Source organism: Budorcas taxicolor, chromosome 11, assembly GCF_023091745.1.
Source record: "Budorcas taxicolor isolate Tak-1 chromosome 11, Takin1.1, whole genome shotgun sequence".
In the NCBI taxonomy this organism is placed as follows: Eukaryota; Metazoa; Chordata; class Mammalia; order Artiodactyla; family Bovidae; genus Budorcas; species Budorcas taxicolor.
This window is the reverse complement of record NC_068920.1, coordinates 153,330,286-153,356,517: the sequence shown is the minus strand read 5'-3', so window position 1 is coordinate 153,356,517 and position 26,232 is coordinate 153,330,286. Positions and strand designations below refer to the sequence as shown.

The window sequence follows — 26,232 nt, the reverse complement described above, 5'->3', positions numbered from 1 at the left end:
TTTAAAAACAAAAATACTGATGTAGTTTTTCACAGTGAAACATGTTCTTTTGCTTAATGGCAAATAAGGAAGAGAGACTTACAAAACGTTAACACCAAAGAAAAAAAAATTCATTAATAAAATCAAAAGGATGCCATTCACTGAAAATTAAAGGGGTATCATTCATTCAAAAATGTATTCATTCAACAAATTATTTATGTGATACCTACACAACATCCCAGGCTCCATCCTGGGGCCTGACAATACAAAAAATTGAAATTGAAATTATGAAGTTTCAACACTGAATGGGCAGAGCCATCCATGGGAAAGCCTGGGGATAATGGAAATACCTAAGAAAGGGAACTAATTCAACTTCAAAGGCACTTTGATAAAGACTCTGAGGCAAGAGAGACTAATTTTCTCATGTCTTTATAGAATTAAAACATATTAGAACAAAGTATAAAACATATTAGAACAAAGTATAACTTCAGTCAGGGGAATGACTATTGACTAAGAATCATATAAAAATGGGTTTTAGGGAATTCCCTGGCAGTTAGTGTTTAGGACTTGGTGCTTTCACTGAAGTTGCCCAGGTTCAATTACTGGTCAGGGAACTAAGATTTCACAAGTCGCATCATGGCAAAAGGAAGAAATAAAAAAGCTAAATAAACGTTACTAAGCTTCACATTAATAAATACAATTAAAATTAATATTTGTGAATCTTTGCAAAATAGTTCTTTAAACACTCAAAGAATTACATATGCAGATGATTGGAATATTACTCAACTTACTACTACTACTGTCCATATGCAGCTACAACTCTACTACCATAAAAATCCAAAATGTTTGAGGGTAGAGAAACAGATATTCTCACACACTGCTAATAAACGTACAAACTAGATGAGTATTTCTAGATGGCCATTTGGCGATGTATCAAAAACCATAAAAATGGGCAAATCTTTGACCCACCAATGAATCTACTTCTAGGAACTGATCCTAAGGAAATTTTAAAATACGTAAAAATTTAGCTCAAAAATACTACTTATAAGAAAACGACAGGTAGAGCACTTAAGTAAGTAAAAGTTGCTGAGTCGTGTCTGATTCTTTGCGACCCAAAGAACTATACAGTGCACGGAATTCTCTAGGCCAGAATACTGGAGTGGGTAGCCTTTCCCTTCTCCAGGGGATCTTCCCAACCCAGGGATCGAATCCAGGTCTCCTGCATTGCAGGCAGATTCTTTACCAGTTGAGCCATTAGGGAAGCCCAACTTACATGCCCATATAATAAAAGTTTAATATTAGCTGTTATTAGTAGCACTTTTATCATTAAAACTAAAATATGTAACATTAGACTGGTTATTTCTGAAAAGCCCATCATGTGCCATCATAAATTATAATAATTAAGCATATTTATTGATATGGAAAGATTCACAATACCAAAAAGCATCTTATGTATTGTAATTCTACTGATGCTAAAAATGTTGATTCTAAGAGTTGTATAATTATACTTGCACATATATGTAGGTATATACACATAAAACAAATATACCTACAACTACACAAAAAGGGTCTTAATAAACCAAGATGTTAACTGTTATTTATCAATGGGAGAGTAGAATTAACAACATTTCCTAACCTAAAATATGTCACAAGTGAACTTATCTACAAAACAGAGGCATAGAGAATAAACTTGTGGTTGCTGGGGTCAGGGGGGTGAGGGAGGGAAGGACTGGGAGTATGGGATTAGCAGATGTAAACTATCATACAGAGGATCAACAGCAAGGTACTACTGTATAGCACAGGAAACTATATTCAATGGCCTGTGATAAACCACAATAGAAAAAAATTTAAGAAAAACAATGTCTATATGTGTATAACTGACTCACTCTGCTATATAGCAGAGATTGGCACAACACTGTAAATCAACTATACTTCAATAAAAGAGTAATTTTCTAAATTTTTGCTTGTGTTCTTTGATTTTTCTGAAATAAATATGCATTTTTTATAACAAAGCTAGTTTTGTATTTAGTTAGCTGATACAGACATCTGACCGACTACGTTTAAACACTGTGACCTGTTTCAGTTAGTATAAATAGCCCTATCAAGAGACTTTTCTGAGCTTCAGTTTCCTCACCTTAAAAATTTAGGAACTACTGGCTAGTCAAGGATATGGTTTTTCTAGTGATCATGTATGGATGTGAGAGTTGGACTATAAACAAAGCTGAGCACAGAATTGATGCTTTTGGAGAACACTCTTGAGAGTCCCTTGGACGGCAAGGAGATCCAATCAGTCCATCCTAAAGGATATCAGTCCTGGGTGTTCATTGGGAGGACTGATGTTGAAGCTGAAACTCTAATACTTTGGCCAGCTGATGCGAAGAGCTGATTCATTGCAAAACACTCTGATGCTAGGAAAGATTGAGGGCAGGAGGAGAAGGGGACGACAGAGGATGAGATGGTTGGATGGCACCACCGACTCAATGGACATGGGTTTGGGTGGACTCTGGCAGTTGGTGATGGACAGGGAGGCCTGGCGTGCTGTGGTTCATGGGGTTGCAAAGAGTCGGATGTGACTGAGTGACTGAACACTGGAAATAGTTAATATTTACCAACAGGTTTCTGTAATTTCCAAAGTCAGCATGAAATTTCATATTGAACTAATGTGTCAAGCTAGTATTTGTATTGGGGGCACATGGAAAATATAAATTGTTAGGCAGACTCAGTTCAGTTCAGTTCAGTCGCTCAGTCGTGTCCGACTCTGCGACCCCATGAATCACAGCACGCCAGGCCTCCCTGTCCATCAACATCTCCCGGAGCTCACTCAGACTCACGTCCATCAAGTTCGTGATGCCATCCAGCCATCTCATCCTTGGTCGTCCCCTTCTCCTCCTGCCCCCAATCCCTCCCAGCATCAGAGTCTTTTCCAATGAGTCAATTCTTCGCATGAGGTGTCCAAAGTACTGGAGTTTCAGCTTTAGCATCATTCCTTCCAAAGAACACCCAGGACTGACCTTTAGAATGGACTGGTTGGATCTCCTTGCAGTCCAAGGGACTCTCAAGAGTCTTCTCCAACACCACAGTTCAAAAGCATCAATTCTTCGGCGCTCAGCCTTCTTCACAGTCCAACTCTCACATCTATACATGACCACAGGAAAAACCATAGCCTTGACTAGACGGACCTTAGTTGGCAAAGTAATGTCTCTGCTTTTGAATATGCTATCTAGGTTGGTCATAACTTCTCTTCCAAGGAGTAAGCGTCTTTTAATTTCATGGCTGCAGTCACCATCTGCAGTGATTTTGGAGCCCCCCAAAATAAAGTCTGACACTGTTTCCACTGTTTCCCCATCTATTTCCCATGCAGTGATGGGACCGGATGCCATGATCTTCGTTTTCTGAATGTTGAGCTTTAAGCCAACTTTTTCACTCTCCTCTTTCACTTTCATCAAGAGGCTCTTTAGTTCCTCTTCACTTTCTGCCATAAAGGTGGTGTCATCTGCATATCTAAGGTTATTGATATTTCTCCTGGCAATCTTGATTCCAGCTTGTGTTTCTTCCAGCCCAGCGTTTCTCATGATGTACTCTGCATATAAGTTAAATAAGCAGGGTGACAATATACAGCCTTGATGTACTCCTTTTCCTATTTGGAACCAGTCTGTTGTTCCATGTCCAGTTCTAACTGTTGCTTCCTGACATGCATACAGATTTCCGAAGAGACAGGTTAGGTGGTCTGGTATTCCCATCTCTTTCAGAATTTTCCACAGTTTATTGTGATCCACACAGTCAAAGGCTTTGGCATAGTCAATAAAGCAGAAATAGATGTTTTTCTGGAACTCTCTTGCTTTTTCCATGATCCAGTGGATGTTGGCAATTTGATCTCTGGTTCCTCTGCCTTTTCTAAAACCAGCATGAACATCAGGGAGTTCACGGTTCACGTATTGCTGACTTTTAGGTCAACGTATTTCAATAATCCCCAAAACACATACATTTCTAAAGTGCTACAAAGAGTTAGTGTGAGGAAGAGTATAAAGAACTGCTCAAACAAGTGACTATTTTTCATAAAAGGTCACAATCCTTGGAAGACATGAAAACTAAGTTCCAAATGAATTAACCACTACATGAATAAAATAATCACGTATTTTGTTCACTATCGCGTTGTTATAAAACTGTAGGTCAGAAAGCTGATCAAATGTTACAAATATTTCTAGAAGGCTGGTCTTACCTCACAGTTCCTTCAGATACGTTCGGCACCGACAGGGTTACATCTAGTGAGATCTGACATTGGCCCCTTAAGATGGACATCATCCTCAAGGCTTCCACTTCACTCCTGGGAGCATTTACTGAGGCACAGCCTAAATAAGTTAGTTTGCTGAAAACTACACTGTCTTCATCTGCCACTGGTGTGAAAGGACTTGACCCTTCCGAATCTGAAAGAAACAATAAGGAAGTAATTGATTCTTTTCACTTTGATATTTTGTTAATATGAATACTAAGTAAAATTCTACAAGCTACGTTTAAGTTCTAAAATTAAATTCGCCATTTTCTCAGAAGAAAATTAAAGTCAGAAATCTCATACCAGAACTTGTCACCAACACTAAAATTTTTAGGTATGGCTATAGTTTCAATCCTTAACCTAAATGGTGACCTGAGATTCAGATCTGATTTCTCTTGCAATTTGTTTTGACTTTATAATTTACATTTAGGTCAGTAATACATTTACTATTTTACCACCCTGAAAAATCCTCTGTCTTCTTTCTGATCTGTTCTATTGTAATGATTTCTCTTATTCACCATCTTAGTTACTTTATCATGTTCTCTTAGTCCCCTTGCCTTTCCCTTCCCAATAAACATTTACAGTTTTAATATTCTACTTTTCCTCAAAGAGCCTTCATAATTGTCTTTTTCCTCCTTGTCTTTCAGCTCCCTTTTTTCAATTTGACAACTATTCCCACCAAGCAAGCCTGAGGCAAACATTTTCTTCACCAAGAATTATTTCTCTATTTCCCCAATCAGTCAGTTGCTCACTCGTGTCCGACTCTGTGATTCCATGGACTGCAGCACGCCAGGCTTCCCTGTCCATCACCAATTCCTGGAGCTTACTCAAACTCATGTCCATCGAGTTGGTGATGCCATCCAACCATGTCATCCTGTTGTCCCCTTCTCCTCCCGCCAACATCTAATTTCCCCAGTACCATACTCAAATTATTTTTTCCCTGAAAAAAATCTTTAAACACTCTAACACTGTCTCACTGTTATATAACTGTTGTTTTTCTTTGCTATAAATGACATACATTTAGAGTCGACACATGTATAACTGATTCACTGCGCCTTCCACCTGAAACTAATACAACATGGTAAATCAACTACACACCAATAAAAAAATTTTAATGACATATATTTAAAGGGAAATCAGAATGGTACATTATTTATTCCTCTCACATCCCCCTCAATCTAGAATCTGAAGATTCTAGATAATATAGATTTTTGCTTTCTCTGCATCAAACCTAGTACAAAATGGACACTCAAATATTAAAAACAATAACCTTCCGTTATGCAAGCAATGCAGCAATCCTAACCTCCTTGTCCAGGTTTCACTGGCAGGCTCATCTCTGGTTTCTGGAGCCCTACTAATGACACAGGGTTAATGGTGGATGAAGCTGAGAGTTGATTAGAAAGAGGCCCATCTCCTTCGCCATCCAGCTGTGACCCTTCCACAAGCTCCTTGTCCCCTGGCTGGTCGTCCACTGGAGGATCCATCAGCACATCTGCCAGCTCTTTTTGCAGCTGCTGTTCACTTCCATTCCCTATAATCTAAGGGTCACAAATATATGCAATCAGCGAAGTGAGAGAGAGAGGCCAGTACTGATTAAAATGGGTCCACATCTAGAGAAAATCATTAGCAATTCTTTTGATATATAGATATCTTCTGAATGTTTTAAAAAAATAAAGCAAGATTTGCAATAAATAAGAGCTGCAGCTGCTCTCTTAATTCATACAAATTTTCATGAAAAAGTTTACAGTGAATCTGAGACTAATACCCAGAAATATATGTGATAATTTGCCAATTTTATTGAAAGTTTTCTACAGTGTTCTAAAATCTCAACAACTGAAAATTTTTAAACTTTACTTGTCTGTTAAGAAATAAAGCTTATTAAGAGGAGAAGCTTCTCTTATCCTTAAGGAAAACGGAAAATGTGTTTCCTTCCGAAAATTACCAGTACAAACATATGTATTAGGTAATAAACCATCACATGCACTTTACCATTGTTGCTATAAGGAAGTCTCTTAAAGGAGACTTCTCTGACATAAACAGTTCTTCAAGTTCTCAACACTTGAATAAAGCTGGGGAGATGTAAGTAGAAAATGACCCTGAGGAACAGAAGCACTCCATTTCAATGTCAAGGATTTTTCTAGAGTCATGATGGTTTATTACTGTTGCTCAACAAGGAAGTAAACAAGTAAAAGATCAAGTAAAGACTACCCAACCAAAAAAAAAAAAAATACATAGAGATGCGGTCAAAAAAAAAAAAAGACTACCCAACGCGAAGGAAAACCACAAGTGAGAAAACCCAGTATTATCATTAAATGCTTATTCAAGAAACACTAGAAAAATTAACAAGAGAATTAATGCAGGAAAAGGAAATCATGATGAAAAAAAGTACTGATTTAGGCAAGTTTCTAAGACCAAAACTGGATAAAAATTTAAATGAGCAGGGCCATGAGATTGTTAAAGACAAAGAGGTCTTCACAGTAAAATTAAAGACACAAGTTAGGAAGCAAAATTCCATAGCAGCAGTACTCTGGACTACCTATGAAGGAACCCAGTTCAAAGATTTTTGTAACTCTATAAAATCAAGCCCCTTTTGATGTAAACTTCGATTGACAAACAGTGGCAAGTCTTTTTTGCTATCTTTTCCCAACATGTCAGCTATTCTTGCCTTGGGAAAAAGGACCTGAAAGGTATTCAGTCTCTGGCTGCAATTTAAGAGTCTGCTTTTAACTTCCTTCTATATTCAGGATTACTGCTATTGGAACTACTTCAGTCAAATATTTTTAACTCTTTGCTATACCTGATTCTACACAAGTGCAATCAAATTCTTTTATTCAGAAGTCTGCTTTCAGAAGTTTCTTAAAGCACATAAAAAACAATCTAGAACTTAGTTTCAATTATTTTTTTTCAGAACTGGGTAAGATATACTGTATCACATGCAATAAATAAAAGATAGCCTAACTGAACCTAAACTATTTTCCAAGGGGAAGGAGAATTAAATTAAGTAGGCTAGCTAGAGCTTCCTATAACTGATGGAAGATATTAGACTCCATGTTTAAGCAACAGTAATTTTAACTGGGAAGGCTATCATTAAAGAGCAACCTAAACTGAAGACATATTTCACATGGTATGAGGTACTGTTTTTTCTTTGAAATATAGGATAAAGTAAAGTTTTCTTTTAGATAGGCTACCTCCATTGTAATATATTCACAAAACATATCACAAAAAGAAACATGTTTATGTGTTTGTCTTTTGTGTTTATACATGTTTATCTTGTATTCTTCCCTTGTTTATAAAGTCTACAAATGTACAAACTGCCTTCTATTTCCTTAACACTTCCTTAAAGGGTAGGAAAATTAATGCAGGACACAACAATGCTGATTTCTAAAAGCTGCTTAAAAATAGCAACCTAACTTATGCTGTGAATAATTAGTTCCAATACAGTACTCAACACTTACCACTAAGATCATTTGTGCACCTTCAATCCAATTTCAAATTTAACCACATGACATAATTTATTTAACAATATTTATCTCAATTAAGTCTTCTGTTTTTTTTTTTAAAGAGAGTAAATTAATCTCAATGTTTCCATATGGGAAACATTCAGCAATGCCTTTTAAGGTTCCCTAACTTTGGCACAATGGTGTGATCACTCACCTAGAGCCAGACATCCTGGAATGTGAAGTCAAGTGGGCCTTAGAAAGCATCACTACAAAGCTAGTGGAGGTGATGGAATTCCAGTTGAGCTATTTCAAATCCTGAAAGATGATGCTGTGAAAGTGCCGCACTCAATATGCCAGCAAATTTGGAAAACTCAGCAGTGGCCACAGGACTGGAAAAGGTCAGTTTTCATTCCAATCCCAAAGAAAGCCAATGCCAAAGAATGCTCAAACTACCTCACAATTGCACTCATCTCACATGCTAGTAAAGTAATGCTCAAAATTCTCCAAGACAGGCTTCAGCAATAAGTGAACTGTCAACTTCCAGATGTTCAAGCTGGATTTAGAAAAGGCAGAGGAACCAGAGATCAAATTGCCAACATCCACTGGATCATGGAAAAAGCAAGAGAGTTCCAGAAAAACATCTATTTCTGCTTTATTGACCATGGCAAAGCCTTTGACTGTGTGGATCACAGTAAACTGTGGAAAATCCTGAAAGAGATGGGAATATCAGACCATCTGACCTGCCTCTTGAGAAACCTATATGCAGATCAGGAAGCAACAGTTAGAACTGGACATGGAATAACAGACCGGTTCCAAATAGGAAAAGGAGTACGTCAAGGCTGCATTTTGTCACCCTGCTTATTTAACTTCTATGCAGAGTACATGAGAAACGCTGGACTGGAAGAAGCACAAGCTGGAATCAAGACTGCTGGGAGAAATAGCAATCACCTTAGATATGCAGATGACACAACCCTTATGGCAGAAAGTGAAGAGGAACTAAAAAGCCTCTTGATGAAAGTGAAAGAGAAGAGCGAAAAAGTTGGCTTAAAGCTCAACATTCAGGAAACGAAGATCACGGCACCTGGTCCCATCACTTCATGGGAAATAGATGGGGAAACAGGAAACAGTGTCAGACTTTATGTTTTTGGGCTCCAAAATCACTGCAGATGATGACTGCAGCCATGAAATTAAAAGACGCTTACTCCTTAGAAGGAAAGTTATGACCAACCTAGACAGCATATTCAAAAGCAGAGAGATTACTTTGCCAACAAAGATCCGTCTAGTCAAGGCTATGGTTTTTCCAGTGGTCATGTATAGATGCGAGAGTTGGACTGTGAAGAAAGCTGAGTGCTGAAGAATTGATGCTTTTGAACTGTGGTGTTGGAGAAGAGTCTTGAGAGTCCCTTGGACTGAAAGGACGTCCAACTAGTCCATCCTAAAGGAGACCAGTCCTGGGTGTTCATCGGAAGGACTGATGCTAAAGCTGAAGCTCCAATACTTTGGTCACCTCATGCGAAGAGTTGACTCATTGGAAAAGACCCTGCTGCTGGGAGATGCTGGGGGCAGGAGAAGGGAACAACAGAGGATGAGATGGCTGGATGGCATCACCGACTCGTCGGACATGAGTTTGAGTGAACTCCAGGAGTTGGTGACGGACAGGGAGGCCTGGCGTGCTGCAATTCATGGGGTCGCAAAGAGTCGGACATGACTGAGCGACTGAACTAAACTTTGGCACCTGAAGAATGTGGTAATACACAATCTGTTGAGCCCTAGAAGAATACTTGGAGAAGGCAATGGCACCCCACCCTGGTACTCTTTCCTGGATAATCGCATGTACGGAGGAGCCTGGTAGGCTGCAGTCCATGGGGTCACTAAGAGTTGGACACGATTGAGTGACTTCACTTTCACTTTTCACTTTCATGCACTGGAGAAGGAAATGGCAACCCACTCCAGTATTCTTGCCTGGAGAATCCCAGGGACGGTGGAGCCTGTTGGGCTGTCGTCTATGGAGTCGCACAGAGTTAGACACGACTGAAGCAACTTAGCAGCAGCAGAATTCCTATTCAGTAAGGCTGGCATAGGACAGATAATTAGAATTTTTAAAGTTTCCAGGTGATGGTGATGTTGCTATTCTGGGAACCAACCTTAGATTAATGGTTCATGACTCACAATACAATTACCAGTATCACCAGGAAGCACGTTAAAATTAAAATACTTGATCCTCCCTCTATTCACTTACCTCCTACCCTAGCAACTAAATTAGTCTCAGAGATAAAGCCTTGGCATATACATTTTAAAGAACCTTCACAGGTGATTTACGGAACAGTTGTCAGGCTAGATGAGGCCAGCAGGGTACAGTTTTGTTCACCCATCCTATAAATGAAGAGCTTAAACTAGCAACTGTTTATCTATGATTTCCTGTTATAACAGAAAAATGAACTCATTATCAGCAGAGGTTTCTGTTTCTTGCTGCCAACAGCATTCTTAACAGATACCATGATCATCTCTAAAATAAATGTAGTTGTAGCTAAAGCAATCAAGATACTGGTATTAGTGAAAGGACAGGTATACAGACCAATGAAACAAAACAGAACTCAGAAATAGACCTCTACATACATGGCCAATTGTTTTCAACAAAGTTGGCTGGGTAACTCAAGAGAAAGGTAATAAAATAAATGGTGCTGAAACAACTAACCTGACATCAAACACATGCAAAAATTACATGACATACAAAAATTAATGCAAGATGGACTGCAGATCTAAATGTAAATCTGAAAACTATAATGTTTACACAAGAAAACACATAGGAGAAAGTCTTTGTGATCCTGGGCCACAAAGATTTCTTAGAACACAGAAAGCATGCATAAAAGAAAAAAAAATGAGGCGCACTTTTGTGAATGCTTACAGCAGCATTATTCATTATTGCCAAAAGCTGAGTACAAGGTAAATGTTTATCAAGTGGTGAATGGATAACTTCCATATAGCTATACAACTGAATACCAGCTCGGGCGGTAAAGCATCTACCTACAATGTGGTAGACCCAGGTTCAATCCCTGGGTTGGGAAAATCCCATGGATGGAGGGGCCTGGTAGGCTACAGTCCACAGGGTCGCAAAGAGTTGGACACAACTGAGAGACTTCACTTTCTATGTTTCCTCAATGTCCTTAAGAGAAAGCCCCAAATCATTTCTATGTTCTATGAGTTTCTCACAACCCTGTCTAATAAGCTTCTCATCTCTTAGCAGTCACATCAAGCCACTCAAATTCCCCAAGACACATCACAAACTTTCTAACATTTAAGCTTTGCATAGATTGTTCCCTTTCCTGGAAAACCCTCTCGCTTGCCTTTCTACTCTTAAACACCAAGCTTAAACTCGGTTACCTCCTCTGGGAGACCTTAAGCCTCATATATGGGGTTTAATCATTCCGTTTTTAGGGAGTGCATTGCTACGTATTTTACAGAATATCTGCCTAGTGGGCCTTCAGCCAGACTAGGCATTATTAGATAGCAGAGACTCTCTTAAATTATCTTTATATTCCCAAAGCCTGGTGTAGCGACAGGTACAAAGTGTATCTACAATACATGTTTAATGAAATGAACTTTATAAATGCCAAAAATAAAAACCAAAGTATTATTTTATCTAATCTGGATAGTCTATACATTTTGTTTTTTTGTGACAAATCTGAATGATTTATTTTAGCTTTGTTAACTACTTAAAACAAAAACAAATACCATCATTTCCTATAATTATGAATGTCAGTAAGGTTTTACATTTACTGTAAGAATACTGGGCAAGACCAAATACTAATAGCATGTTACAAAGGTCCATACAGTCAAAGGTATTTTTCCCAGTAGTCATGTACAGTTGTGAGAGTTGTACCATAAAGAAGGTTGAGCACTGAAGAATGATACTTTCGAACTAAGGTGCTGGAGAAGATTCTTGAGTCTCTCGGACAGCAAGGACATCAAACCAGTCAATCCTAAAGGAAATCAACCCTGAATATTATTGGAAGCACTGATGCTGAAGCTCCAATACTTTGGCCACCTGCTGTGAAGAGGTGACTCACTGGAAAAGACCCTGATGCTGGGAAAGACTGAGGGCAAGAGGAGAAGGGGACGACAGAAGATGAGATGGCTGGATGGCCTCTGACTCAATGGACATGAGGTTTGAGAAAACTCTGGGAGACAGTGAAGGACACAGAAGCCTGGCATGCTGCAGTTGATGGGATTACAGAGAGTTGGACATGACGTAGCGACTGAGTAACAACAACAAAACACAATTATCTGAAGTCCAAAAAACACTTCTAACTTAATTTAGCCCAAATATAAAAATAAGAAAGCAAAGCAGATACGCATAGATAACTAAAGGTCACGTACTGGTTTGTGTTCATCTCCATGTAATCTTTAAGTAGAGGAGGAGAGAGTTGTTTAAAACATTCCTTAATCGAGAGGAAAAAAACATTTAAGCATAAAGTAGCCAAACACAGACATAGATGTCTGCAAGGACAGAGACTGCTCAGTGAATGATTTATTTATAATTCTACTTATATAGTACAGGAACAAACTGGACCAAGAGTTGGCTTGTGGCACAACTCCAGGGGGCACCCTTCACATCACAGTCTATGTGAACAGCGTCAGCCTGGGAGTGCACAGGGCATAGCCTACGCAGCTACACTCAGGAGTCCTACTTGGGCTCCACAATAACACAAATCTGAGTTGGGGACATGCCTCTGACACTAACTCCAGTGGCTATGGGCAAATTAATCTCTGGGAGCCACAACTGTCCCATCCCTAAAATGAGAATGTTAATACCTATCTCACAAGACTGCTGTGGTTCAATGATATGATCTCTGGACACTCATTGTATACATTAGAACCACTGAATCATGTGATTTTTTATAGGGAATGTCTCATTTCTCACATCACGGTACCTGCCAACTAGTAAGCATCCAATAAGTATCTCCCTACCCAACTTTCAGCTATTTTTAAATAAACTCTCGTCCACCTACTGGAGGTGAGAGTAAAAAAAAAAAAAGCAAATAGTAACTTTAATAATTCTTCCACTTTCTTTGGTCTGAAGAAAACTAAGAACATACCTACTATTTATGTGCAAAAGAAGCATTAATGGAATAACATTTGTCATTTCTAAATAATATCAAATAAAGGTAGTAACTTAAGCGGCAGAATTGGCTACAAGTGTATTTCCTTGAAAGCAAAACTGCATTAGGGAACCTACGGACAACATGTTCCAAAGGCAATATCCAGAGTCCTTTCCTGGTCTTAATTTTTTACTTCTTACTTTATAGTTCCTGTTTCCCTTCACTGCAACAATATCAACCAGGCTCTACTTGCTTTGCCAGTTATACAAAGCTACTCTAGGCAGTGTGAGATGCTTTTCCAGTGGACATCTTATGTCTTCAATAAAGCATGCTTAGGAAATCAAAGTGTGCTGGAAAAATCCACAGAAAATCAGAAATTAAAGATAAATTCATGAAGATCTACAGTTCCCACTACTTGTGTCATACTGCAGTGAAAAATACAAATGAAAATGGTTCAAACTAAGTAATTTTGCTCAGCTTCAGGGTAACAGCTGAGCCATTTCAAAACAAGTATGTAAATCTCAGGCTTATCAGAAAGCAAGGCACAAAAGAAGCAGAAGTCCAGTTTGGATACTGAAAAGTATAGTAACTCATCTCAAATTTGCTCATGATACATCCTTTCTGTATCCTGGATAAATCACTAAATCACTTTGTGCCTCACTTATAAACTGCAGTTGTTCTGATTATCCATGTCTTTATTTTACTATATAAAGAAAGGATCAGAAGAACAAACTAATATTATCATTAGGAATTACTGACATTAATTTTAAAAGTGAAGGGAAAGAGAACCTTGTGCATTTATCTTTAAAAATCAACTGAAGAAGGATCCCAACTACTTAGTTTGTGCTAAATAATAGGATCATGGCTAGGCTAGGCTTTACTTTTCGTATGGTATGAATTTTCTACATCAAACATACATTGTTTCTATAATTAGACAAAAAAAAGTGACAAAAAGGCTACTTGCATTTGCATCTAGGGAGAAAAAGAAAAGCATGCACATTCAATTCTACTGCATGCAGTGGGTCGAACTCCAAACTCTTCACGCTTCCTGATCTTTCCACATGCCACAGACTCTCTTCTTCGAGAAATTGTTAAACACTCTTTAAGGATCTGCTGAATGAAAAACTTTTTCTTCTTCTTCAGGCAACAATTACGTTCTCATGTAACTCTGCTTATGTCTATATTCTAGCACTTGATGAAGTTTGTCATGGTGACAAATTTACTTCCGTGTCTATCCAACCACCACTCTGATCCCCTTAATTAAACTGTGGTTCATGGTTGAGTAACTTTGCTTGAATAGAAGATCTGCATTTTAGAGGACATGATAACTGACTCTAAAACAATTTCAGAAACTGAGTCAGAAGATTAATTCAGGCAATATTAAGCAAGCAGTGACTTTTGTATCTGCTACTTTAATAAAGTTTGGCAACTCTTTTCCAACCAAAATGTCAGCTGGATTTTTCAAGAAGAAAACTCTTTGAACATTAAAAAACTTAAAAAACTATCTAACTGAACTTTCTGCCTCAAAAGTACTAGCTCATCAATGTACCCTCAACCAACATTTAAAGAGTATCTTTGGCTAAGAGCTAAAGGATGCAGGATTCATACATGAGACGAGGTAGAGAAATGCAACATTTTCTGAATTTACAGATAATTCTCAGATTTTGATGTGAGCTGTCAGAAAATTTCATAAAGAAATATACCTGTGTTTTTTATGACTATACCATCACATAGAGCTTTCCTTTAAAGGACTTACTCTCTCAAAGAAGTCTGACTCCTCCCCCACGCTAGGACAACTTTCTGCCTGCTTTGTTCTATAGCATCCTTCTGTTAAACTCTACCATGGTACTGACCTAATTAAACTGATGTTGAAAACTAGATATGTCTACAAAATCTCTACACCTTCTTCAAAAAGTACAGTCTAGTTCTCTAAACCCATGAAATCTGGGCTGGCCTTGTGACTAGCTTCTCTACCATGAAAGAATGTGGTAGAGGTGACACCATTCATAAGCCTCAGATTTAAAAGAGGCCTTACAGCTTTTACATCTGCCCTAAGACCACTATGCTGGGAAGAAGCCTAAGTTGAACACCACATAGAGAGAGACCCAGTCAAGCCCAGTGCCCAGCTAATACACCAGCTGAATAAAGTCACATTAATCCAAATGTGCTGTGTCGTGCTTAGTCGCTCAGTCATGTCCAACTCTTTGTGACCCCATGGACTATAGCCCACCAGACTCTTTTGTCCATGGGATTCTCCAGGCAAGAATACTGGAGTGGATTGCCATGCCCTCCTCCAGGGGATCTTCCCAACCCAGGGATTGAACCCAGATCTCCCACACTGCAGGCGGGTTCTTTACGGTCTGGGCCACCAGGGAAGCCAAATAAGGCCAGCAAAACACCCAGTCAATCCACAAAATCATGAGAATAAATTGATTTTCAAACCACTGATTTTTGAGTTATTTGTTACAAAGACTAGTAGAAATGATCACAACAACATTTTTAACCACTGTCATCTACCCTAAGCAGTAACCATCTTGAGGGCATGAACTAGGTCCTATTCATCTTCTCATTCAGCCTTTTAAAACTACTCTTTGGCTGTAATGTTCTGCAGTTTTACTGTCATCAGTTCAGTCGCTCAGTCGTGTCCAACTCTTTGCGACCCTATGGACTGCAGCACACCAGGCCTCCCTGACCATTACCAACTCCTGGAGTTTACCCAAACTCATGTCCATTGAGTCAGTGATACCATCCAACCATCTCATCCTCTGTCATCCCCTTCTCCTCCTGACCTCAATCTTTCCCAGCATCAGGGTCTTTTCAAATCAGTCAGCTCTTGGCATCAGGTGGCCAAACACTGTCATACTGGTTGGGATTCATTCTGATTTTCTAAGCTGAGAGTTTATATATCATCACTTTTGGAAAATATTCCACTGTTGTGTTAATTTCCTTTCCCTCATTCTATTTTTGGTCATGCTGCACAGTGGGCAGGATCTCAGTTTCCTAACCAGAAAAAGAACCTGTGACCCCTGCAATGGAAGCACAGTCCTAACCACTGGACCACCAGGGAATTCCCCCTCCCTTATTCTATTCTTAAGGAACACTTAGGTACTTGTTGATCCTTTGTATCCCAGTCTCCACATTTCTTAATTGCTTTTTCTTATTTTGCCATCTTTCAATGCTATTTTCTGTAATTTTCTCAGAATTTTGTGGGTAACATATCTGTTGTACCTTTAATTTCACTGAGTCTAATTTTCGTTTGTAGAAGTTCTATTTTTAGTTTGCTTGGAATAGTAAAATCTTTTGTAATTTTGTCCTTTTCTAATGTTTCAAAAATTTTCTTTAAATGTTTAGTCATTTTAATCATGCCCACCTTAAGGTTACAGGTAATAATTCAAATGCCAGTTTTGGTTTGCTGAGTCTTGCTTGTGATGAATTGTCCTTTGTAAATTCTGAATTAGGCACTATTCTTTATCAGAGTTATCCATGGGAATACTATGCAGCCTGGGTGGCAAGCAAGTCCCTCAACAGTTTTACAATTGATCCTGTCAGGTGCCCAAAAGGAATTCTTAACCCAGGAACATGAAGGTAGTGTAAATTCAAGCCCCAAATACACATGAAGGTAAGCCTATGGGTACAAATTCTCAACAAGACTCGCCTCCAAATCAGTTAAGACATAGACGCTTCTGTGTTTTATTTTCTTCCTGTGACTGTAAGCAGTTAACTATATTTCAAGTAATATCCTTTTCAGAATGTATCTCCTGAGGGTGCTTTATAAAGGAAATCTCAGTTCCAAAACCCATCTCTGTAAAATCCAAGGCTTTCATGTATTTTGGAGTTCCTTTATTAGGTATACATTGTCAGACCTTCCTGGTGGACTGACCCTTATACGATTATAACGCATTCATTTCATCTCTAGTAACATTGTTTGAGAGTCTACATTGCCTAATATCACTGTAATCATTTATTTGATTGCTGTTAGCATCAACTTTTCCCATCTATTTAAATCTATCTATATCTTTGAATCGAAGATGGGTCTCCTAGATGTTTTATCCAATGCTGACAATTCCTACTTTTTGATCATACTGCTAATCCATTCACATTTAATGTTGTTATTGATATAATAAGAGTTCAATTTAGGTGTGCCGCTTTATTTATCTGTCTCATATATTTTTCGTTCCTTTATTCTTTTACTGCTTTAGAAAATAACTTCCTAATGTAGCACTGACACTCCTTTAACATTATATATATATGCATCTGTATGTGTAAACACACATACATACACACATGCACGCACACCACTGTAGTGGCGCACCTTTGGATTCTTACTCTTCTTCCCCATCTCACTGTCCCTCCCCCAGGCAATCACTGTCCCACTTTTTATGACTGAAGATTAGCTTTGCATTTTTAAAAATTATATATAAATGAATTATATAGTACGTGATTTTATTTATGGAGGAGAGGATGTCTGTAATCTCTGACCAAAATCTCCTTTTCTTCTATCACCAATGTGACCTCTGGGCAAAACCATTTTATTCAGTTTCTATAGTTTGGCTTTTTTAGATTCCACACAAAAGTCACGGAATGTGGAATATGTTGTGTTTCCATATTTTTTTTTTTCATTGCCTCTTTGTTCAGGTCTTTATTCAAAATTAGCTGTCCAAAATGATTTGGCATTTATGGAATAAACAAATTTAAGTTTATGCAGCAGCCTTCTTTTCCTCTGAGATGGGTTTCTTTTCTGTGGGCTTCTTTTCAGCTGCTGGCTTCTTGGTCCCTGCAGGCTTTTTTCCCACCACAGGCTTCTTCAGCTTCTTATCGCCAACAGTCTTCTTTCCTTTGTTTCCCACCACAGGCTTCTTGCCCTGAACCCCTTTCTGATCTGACTTGGCTTCTAGTGCTGCTGCCGCCTTATCTATGCGGATTTTGTGATTCTTGGCCTGTTGAAGAATGGTGTTCCAGTGCATGGTCTTTGCATATTGGGTAAGCTGCAACATGATTCTCAGGTTTTTCAATGGATTCTTCTTCAGGACTCTGCGATGAATCTTCCTGTGTGGTGCTCGGAGTGCTCTTTGGATTTCTGGGCTTTTCAAGATTCTGCTAAGGTCTGTATTGAGCATCTTGTGCATGGGGAGGTTGTAGTTACTCTTGAGGGAGGCTGCTTTACGCCAAGTGCCATAGAGCTCATCTAACTTTCGGAAAGCACTTTCATTCCAAATGCAGAAATGTCCCACATGACCACCAGGAGCAAGTTTCAAAATGTTCAGCTTGCTTACATTAAGCAGAGTAATTCCAGAGATGTTTCTGAAGGCCTTGATGATACCATTGTCCTCATTATAGATGATACAGGGTCCCTTGTGCTGGATACGGCGCTGGTTTCTCATTTTGCCTTTGCCAGCTCTCATTTGCTGAGAAGCGTAGACCTTTTTGATATCATTCCAGGCCTTAAGTTTCTTCAGAAGCAAAACGGCCTCCTTGGTCTTCTTGTAGCCTTCAACTTTATCTTCCACCACCAAAGGAAGTTCAGGAACTTCCTCTATACGATGACCTTTAGACATGACCAGCACTGGTAAGGCTGAGGCAGCCAGTGCAGAGCAGACGGCATATCGCTTCTGCGTCGTATTCACTCTGCGGTGCCAATGTCGCCAGGTCTTGGTTGGTGCAAACATGCAGCCCCCACGACACATATTTCCAAAAGCACCCTGACCAGAACAGTGAGTCCCGCCACCTCGAACCCTGGGAATTCGAGCCACAGCTCTGCCGGTTCCCCAAGACTCAGCACTGGTTTGATGACCTGCTAATTCATTGACAGCATAGGGCTGTCTGTTGTTTTTGCGCAAGTTGGTGTGAACAAAGTTAACAATATCGGGTCGAATGGGAGCCTTGAACACAGCAGGCAAAGTGACATTTTTGCCAGAGGACTCTCCCTTTCCGGAGTACACTCATATCAGTGGACGAGCACATGCCATGGTGGGGAGAGGAGAAGGCCACACTCCTCTCACCCCGGCGGCTCCCACAGGAAAAGCCCATATTTGTTTCTTTCATGATGTTTTCTGATTTCCATTTTATTTTTTGAGTGGTTGCATTTATTTTTTGACCAACCACTGGTTGGTTAGAACTATGTTGTTTAATTTCCACTTATTTGTAGATTTTCAAGTTTTCCCTCTTTTGTTGATTTTTAATTTTATACCACTGTAGCCAGAAAAGATAACTGGTATGATTTCAGTCTTGTTAATCTTGCTAAGATATGTTTTGTGACCTAACATACTTGTTTTGAAATGGTACTTTTCTTTCCATTTGCATGGAATAACTATTCATCGCTTTACATGATACACAGATAAATCTATGTGTGTCCTTAAAGCTGAAATGAGTCTCTTATATGTAGCATACAGTGTAGTTTTTTTCTTGTTTTTAATACATTCTGATATTGTCACTTGATTAGAGAATTTAATTCATTTGCATTTGAAATAATTACTTACTAATTATTATTGAAATAAGAACTTACTAATATTATGTTATTGTCTTCTGGCTGTTTTACAGGTCCCTTATTCCTTTCCTCTTCTCGTTATCTTCCCTTGTGAACTGATGATTTTCTATAGTGGTATACTTTCTAGAGCGGTATCCCTTCTTTTAAGCTTTTGTGTGTTTATTGTGGGTTATTAATTTGTAATTACCATGAGATTTACATATAACATTTTACAGGATATAACATTATGTTTTACATTGGTAACAACCTAACCTCAATCCCTAGTGACTCAAATGGTAAAGCATCTGTCTGCAATGCCGGAGACCAGAGACCCGTGTTCGATCCCTGGGCTGGGAAGATCCCCTGGAGAAGGAAATGGCAGCCCACTTCAGTATTCTTGCCTGGAAAATCCCATGGACCATGGAGCCTGGTAGGCTACTGTCCATGGGGTCGCAAAGAGTCGGACACAACTGAGCGACTTCACTTTCACTTCAATCCCATACAAAGCTCTACCTTTTACTTCCCCAAACATTGGTTTTGATGGCACAATTTAAATTTCTATATTATGTATTCATTGTAGCTAGAGCTATTTTTAATACCTTTGTCCTTTAACTTTTAATCTAGATTTACTTAATCAACACATTACAGTATTAAGACTAGACTGATTTTGAGCATATACTTACTTTTTCCAGTGTATTTTATACTTTCATATTACTAACTAGTGTCCTTTCATTTCAGATTGAAGAACTCCTTTCAGGACTTTATTAAGGTCTAATGATCAACTCTCTCCATTATAAAGTATCTCCCACTTTCCAAAACTTTGAATTATGTCACTTTGCTTTCTTAGAAGGCCTATATCAGTACCTGTTTTTGCTAACTGAAACAAATCTGAAGATGACATTTGCTTTTCTGAAAAAAGCAACTACTGTACTAGTGTAGACCCTTTATACAAGAAAAGTGGTAAAACACAAACTTTTAGAAAGCAGGGGATACTCTACTATATGTCATTTCAGCTTACAAAGTTTCATAGGAACATCCTACTTTCAGATAGAGGGGGAAACCTTGCTGGGGTCCAGCCCTGGTGGATCCAGGGAATTCGAAGGGTGGACGGAGTCCGAGAAGAGAGATTTATTTAATTAGAAATATTAGGAAAATTAGTGGAGAAAAGAGGCTGAATAACTTGGTTTACGTGGAGAACTAACAAAACCTCGAGACAAGAGGTTTGCACCATCTACGTTAGGCCACCGGCACCCGTTTGAATAGTGGAGGGTGCCCCGCCTTGGGCTCCCTTTCGTGCGAGTCTTAGAAGCCAGGGCAAGTAAGTAGACATGGCGAGCCGCCACACCCCAGATGGGAATTCAGCCAGAAAATAAAGAAGACACGGGGAGACCAAGCTGCTTCGGTGAGCGAGGCCCCAGGAACTTTATTTTTTAGAAGGACTTTTATACCTTTCCCACAAATGATGTTGTGTACATTATCTTCTGGCCTTGGAGGCCTGTGAAACATTTTAAGACCCTCTTTTGATAAAGGCTGCTCAACCAGAAAACTTAATTTTCCCTTGAAGTGTTTTTTCTTTATATTTCTAATCTATGTCAGCCTCAAAAAGTATCAAACAAAGTTACATTTTCAGAAGCAAAGGTGCAGTAAGTTACAACAAAGAACCAATTAGCTCAAAAGTCTGACGTGGTCAGTTTCAAGGCTACATTTGTTTTTTCTTACATTCTAACTATGTTAACAAATGTGCTCCCAGGTGTACAGTGGATAAGAGATATGGGAACTTAGCAACAAGCATTGGCCCAATAATGAAATCCTACACCAGCACTACTCTAATAACTTTTAACTCTTTGAAAGGCTTTATGTTTTAGGCTTCCCGTGCCTCTCACAGTTGGGGGGCTGTAAACAATCACATGCGTAATTGTAAAAGTCCGGGTAAGGCAAGTTAGAGAGCCATCAGAGGGGTTTTTGGATTGAAACACTCATTATGCCCAGGAGATTTATTATCTAAAAGCTCTAAATTAACTTTTCCCTAAAAAAAGGTGGTGGGGGGACAGCCCCCTGTTAATGTCAGAAGAGTAGGTAAAAAGCATAATATAGTAAAGCTGGCAGCCTCTGATTTTGGGGTTAGATGCTCAGGAAATTCCAGGGGGAACCCCTGAAGCCTGATCCCTGCGTTTGTGTTTTGTCAGGCTTCCTTCCTCATGACCTTTGCCACGGGTGGGATTCCTCACGCTGGCTCCCGGCAAAACCTGCCATCCTTCTCTTTTTTTTTGGCCATGACATGTGGCTTACATGATCTAAGTTCCCCCACTAGGGACTGAATCTGCACCCTGGGCAGCGAAAGCATGAAATCCTAATCACTGAAGCACTAGGGAATTACCTTTCCTTCATTTCTGAAGGACAGTTTTGCCAACTAAAGTATTCTTGGTTGGCAGCTTCTTTCCTTGAGTGTATCATCCCATTCTCTTCTAGCTTGCAAGGTTCCTGCAGATAACTATGCTAAAAACCTTATTGGTGGTGATGGTGGTGGGCTGTTTCCTTTGTAATATGAGCTTTTTTTCTCCTAGTTGCTTTAAACTTTTTTCTTTTTTAAAATATTTATTTGGTTACATGGGGTCTTAGTTGCGGCATGCAGGATCTTTAGTTGCAGCATGTGAGGTCTAGTTCCCTGACCAGGAATCGAACCCAGGCCCCCTGCATTGGGAGAGCGGCATCTTAACTGCTGCACCACCAAGGAAGTCCCTGTCTTTAACTTTAAAGCCTTATTGTATCTTGGAGAGGCACTTGGGGTTGATATATGGGGGGAGCCTATAAACTTCACGAATTCAGATATCCAAACCTCTCCTCGAATTTTGGAAGTTTTCAATCATTAAGTCTCTAAAGGGGCTTTCTGCACATTTCTCCCTTTCTTGTCCTTCTGAGACTCCAGTAATGCGTAAGTTGATGACTTTAGTGATAATGTGACACTTCACACAGGTTTTCTTCACTCACTGTTTTCATTTTCCCCATTTTCAGACTAGATAGTTCCAAGCAATCTGTCTTGTACTACACAGCATTTTCTTCTGTGTGATCCATCTGTTGATGCTCTCTACTGCATTGGCTTTCCCTAAGATGAGGAATGCTCCAGTGTGTAGGTTCTTCCAATCCTGCATAATCTGGTTGACTTTTGGCATGTGCTCACTAGCTATTTGCAAAGACTCCCACTTACCATTCTTGCCTTCAGGGCTGCTCAGGGAGGCAGCCACAGGGTAAGGACATGTCTGAGTGAGGTGTGTGGAGTTTAGCGGTGCCCATGAGCCAGTAGGAGAACTTGTATAGGAGTCGACCCCGGTGGCTCACGGGTGGGTTTCCTGATGGAGTCCCCAAAGCAGTTAGTGGCATCCATGCCCCTTTGATATGTTCCATTCCCAACCTTGGCTGCTGTTCTTCCAGTACAGCTGTCGATTCCCAGGACGTATAGTTAATGACTGAGTATTTTGGATGATGTGAGGAAGAAATGGGCCTTTTCGATGTGTCCCACAAAGCCAGGGAAGTCAGGTGCTCAATCACACACTCTCACCTTCCCCCATGGAAGAAATCATGAGCTGACTATCTGTTGGCACTGAGCTGCACCACCCAAGTGGGGGTGAAGTGACACATAGAATCAAACTGTTCATCATCTTCAGTGGGTCCAATCTTGGATGCTTTTGCCCCAACAATGTGCAGGAACTTTTCCGTTGGATTCTTGAACGTCCATGAAGGCACTCGCATCCATTAGTGTCTACACTGGTGTTCTTTGAGGGCAGGATGGTAGAAACTCTTGTACTGCCATTTTGATAACATTTCTCTCCATTAAGTCTTCCTTTTGCCAGTTTAAATTTATTGTTGGGCTTCTCTAGTGATGTCTTCATTTCACTTATTGTGTTCTTCCATTTCAGAATTTCCATTCGGTTCTTTTCCATTTGTAGTTTATCATCTTCTTTAAGACATTTTCTATTTGATTTGCCATTGCCATCATACTTTATTTCTTTAAGCATGGCTTAATAATGGCTACTTTCAGAGTTTGCATATTAGATCCAACATGTCACTCTGCCTTTAAAAAATGATGTATGGGTAATATTTTGCTTCTTTGCATGCCTCACAATTCTGTGTTGGAAACTGGATTATTTTAGAAAATATGTTGTTCCAGTTCTCGGTACTGGTCTCCACACTCTGGGACTTTTTATTTTTTTATGCTTGTTTATTTAGTGACTGGCTGACTTATTTTAGTAAATTTTATTCCCCTAATTCCCACGGTGTTAAACCTTTGATGCTGCTCCTCTGGGGTGATTTGCCCTCATTCATCCTGGGGTAGCATCTCTGGTAAGATGCTCTGTCTCTACAACGGCATGGAGACATTCAGTTCAGCTCAGTTCAATTCAGTCGCTCAATCGTCTCTGACTCTTTGCGACCCCATGAATCGCAGCATGCCAGGCCTCCCTGTCCATCACCAACTCCCGGAGTTCACTCAGATTCGCATCCATCGAGTCCGTGATGCCATCCAGCCATCTCATTCTCGGTCGTCCCCTTCTCCTCTTGCCCCCAATCCCTCCCAGCATCAGAGTCTTTTCCAATGAGTCAACTCTTCTCATGAGGTGGCCAAAGTACTGGAGTTTCAGCTTTAGCATCATTCCTTCCAAAGAAATCCCAGGGCTGATCGCCTTCAGAATGGACTGGTTGGATCTCCTTGCAGTCCAAGGGACTCTCAAGAGTCTTCTCCAACACCACAGTTCAAAAGCATCAATTCTTCGGCACTCAGCCTTCTTCACAGTCCAACTCTCACATCCATACGTGACCACAGGAAAAACCATAGCCTTGACTAGACGGACCTTAGTCGGCAAAGTAATGTCTCTGCTTTTGAATATGCTATCTAGGTTGGTCATAACTTTTCTTCCAAGGAGTTAGCGTCTTTTAATTTCATGGCTGCAGTCACCATCTGCAGTGATTTTGGAGCCCCCAAAAATAAAGTCTGACACTGTTTCCACTGTTTCCCCATCTATTTCCCACGAAGTGATGGGACCGGATGCCATGATCTTCGTTTTCTGAATGTGGAGCTTTAAGCCAACTTTTTCACTCTCCTCTTTCACTTTCATCAAGAGGCTTTTTAGTTCCTCTTCACTTTCTGCCATAAGGGTGGTGTCATCTGCATATCTGAGGTTATTGATATTTCTCCCGGCAATCTTGATTCCAGCTTGTGTTTCTTCCAGCCCAGCGTTTCTCATGATGTACTCTGCATATAAGTTAAATAAGCAGGGTGACAATATACAGCCTTGACGTACTCCTTTTCCTATTTGGAACCAGTCTGTTGGTCCATGTGCAGTTCTAACTGTTGCTTCCTGACCTGCATACAGATTTCTCAAGAGACAGGTCAGGTGGTATGGTATTCCCATCTCTTTCAAAATCATCCACAGTTTATTGTGATACACACAGTCAAAGCCTTTGGCATGGTCAATAAAGCAGAAATAGATGTTTTTCTGGAACTCTCTTGCTTTTTCCATGATCCAGCGGATGTTGGCAATTTGATCTCTGGTTCCTCTGCCTTTTCTAAATCCAGCTTGAACATCAGGAAGTTCATGGTTCACGTTATGTAGACATTAGGCTTCACTAACTGTGGGTGATTTGCTCTATAATTCTCAACAATCCTCTCAGGCAATAAACTGCTCCACAGAACAAACCAATCAAATTAGGTTACTTTGATGGGAGCGTTCTAGAGGTCAATGTTTGAGATCTGGCCCTCCCTATCATAGGTGGTCTCCTCCCAGCAAGCCTGAAGTTAAACCTGTATGTCCAATTAATCTAACAATCTCCTCCCAATTACTTTTCACTACCACCTCCATTGTTTTTGAGAGTACCCTTAGGCTTGAACTTCTCTACACTCTGTTGTCAACAAAGCTCCTTTGGGCAGAGATTACAAGCTGTGTTGTGGCCCATTCCTCATTGCTGGCAAAATCTCTGAGCTACAGCTATGAATCTGGGAGTGTAGATAATGGCATACTTCTGAGCAACACTCCATTTCCAAAGAATGAGTATTTGGTAGGTGTGGGAGGTAGTGCAGTAGTCTCTGGTGTTCTTTACTTGCCACTATTCCATTAGTATGGAACCACTACCTTACATGCTAGAGCCAGGTTAAGGGCAACTGGCCTCTCAGTGTTCTTAGCAGCACTGTGCCCTAAGTAGTTTTCACATCCAGAAGCAAGGTGTGGGCAAAAGGCAGCCATTACCACTCAGCCACACTTGACCAGCAAAAGGCAGATAGAGGCAGGATGAGGAATGCTCTCATACTGCTCTTCCTTGGAAGACAGCCCTACTCCAAGGGAACTGTGGGGAAAGGAAACCCTATTTTCTTGATAGTACCAATCTAGAAAGGAGTTACCATCTTGCTCAGTTGGGAGAAGTGTCAGTCACTCAGTCCTGTCTGACTCTTTGTAAGCCCATGGACTGCAGCCAACCAGACTTCTCTGTCTGTGGAATTATCCAGGCAAGAATATTGGAGTGGGTAGCCTATTCCTTCTCCAGAGGATCTTCCAGACCCAGGAATTGAATTCGGGTCTCCTGCACTGCAGGCAGATTCTTTTACCATCTGAGCCAACAGGGCAGCCCTCAGGTAGGAGAGGAGATGGAAAAACAAGTCTTGGTTCAAATACCACAGATTCTTTTCCAAAGTTTAGTAAAAATGCTTTGAATAAATGTTTCTTCAATTGCTGCATGGCCTTTAAAATATTTCCAGATGTTAATTAAAAAAAAAAAAGTGTTACCAGTATTTCTGGGGAGTGGGTACAGAGCTCACGCCATCCATACTGTCTCTCTCAGTCTAAATTCCTAAGCTCTATAAAGTTCTACACGATCCAGTTCCTACACTCATTGTATCTCATACTTTAGCACTTTTATTTACTTTACTCACTCTGCTCTAATCTCTGTCCTAAAACGGGTGGTCTTCCTTAGGATCTTTTTTTATTTTTTGTTTCC

At 39.8% G+C, this 26,232-nt stretch overlaps 1 protein-coding gene and 1 pseudogene across 3 annotated transcripts in view; both read right to left on the bottom strand.

Moving 5' to 3' along the window:
* RABGAP1 (RAB GTPase activating protein 1) overlaps window positions 1–26,232 on the bottom strand; it is a 153,264-nt gene that overhangs the window by 110,514 nt on the left and 16,518 nt on the right. For all 3 annotated transcript variants that reach the window (XM_052649497.1, XM_052649495.1, XM_052649496.1), the window contains exons 3-4: window positions 5,553–5,787; window positions 4,199–4,403 (exon numbers count right to left, since the gene is read on the bottom strand). In XM_052649497.1, coding sequence (XP_052505457.1) covers window positions 4,199–4,403; window positions 5,553–5,733 — 386 coding nt within the window. In that variant the 5' untranslated portion in view covers window positions 5,734–5,787. The remainder of the gene's footprint in view (window positions 1–4,198; window positions 4,404–5,552; window positions 5,788–26,232) is intronic.
* On the bottom strand, window positions 17,406–18,754 carry LOC128056682 (60S ribosomal protein L4-like; annotated as a pseudogene).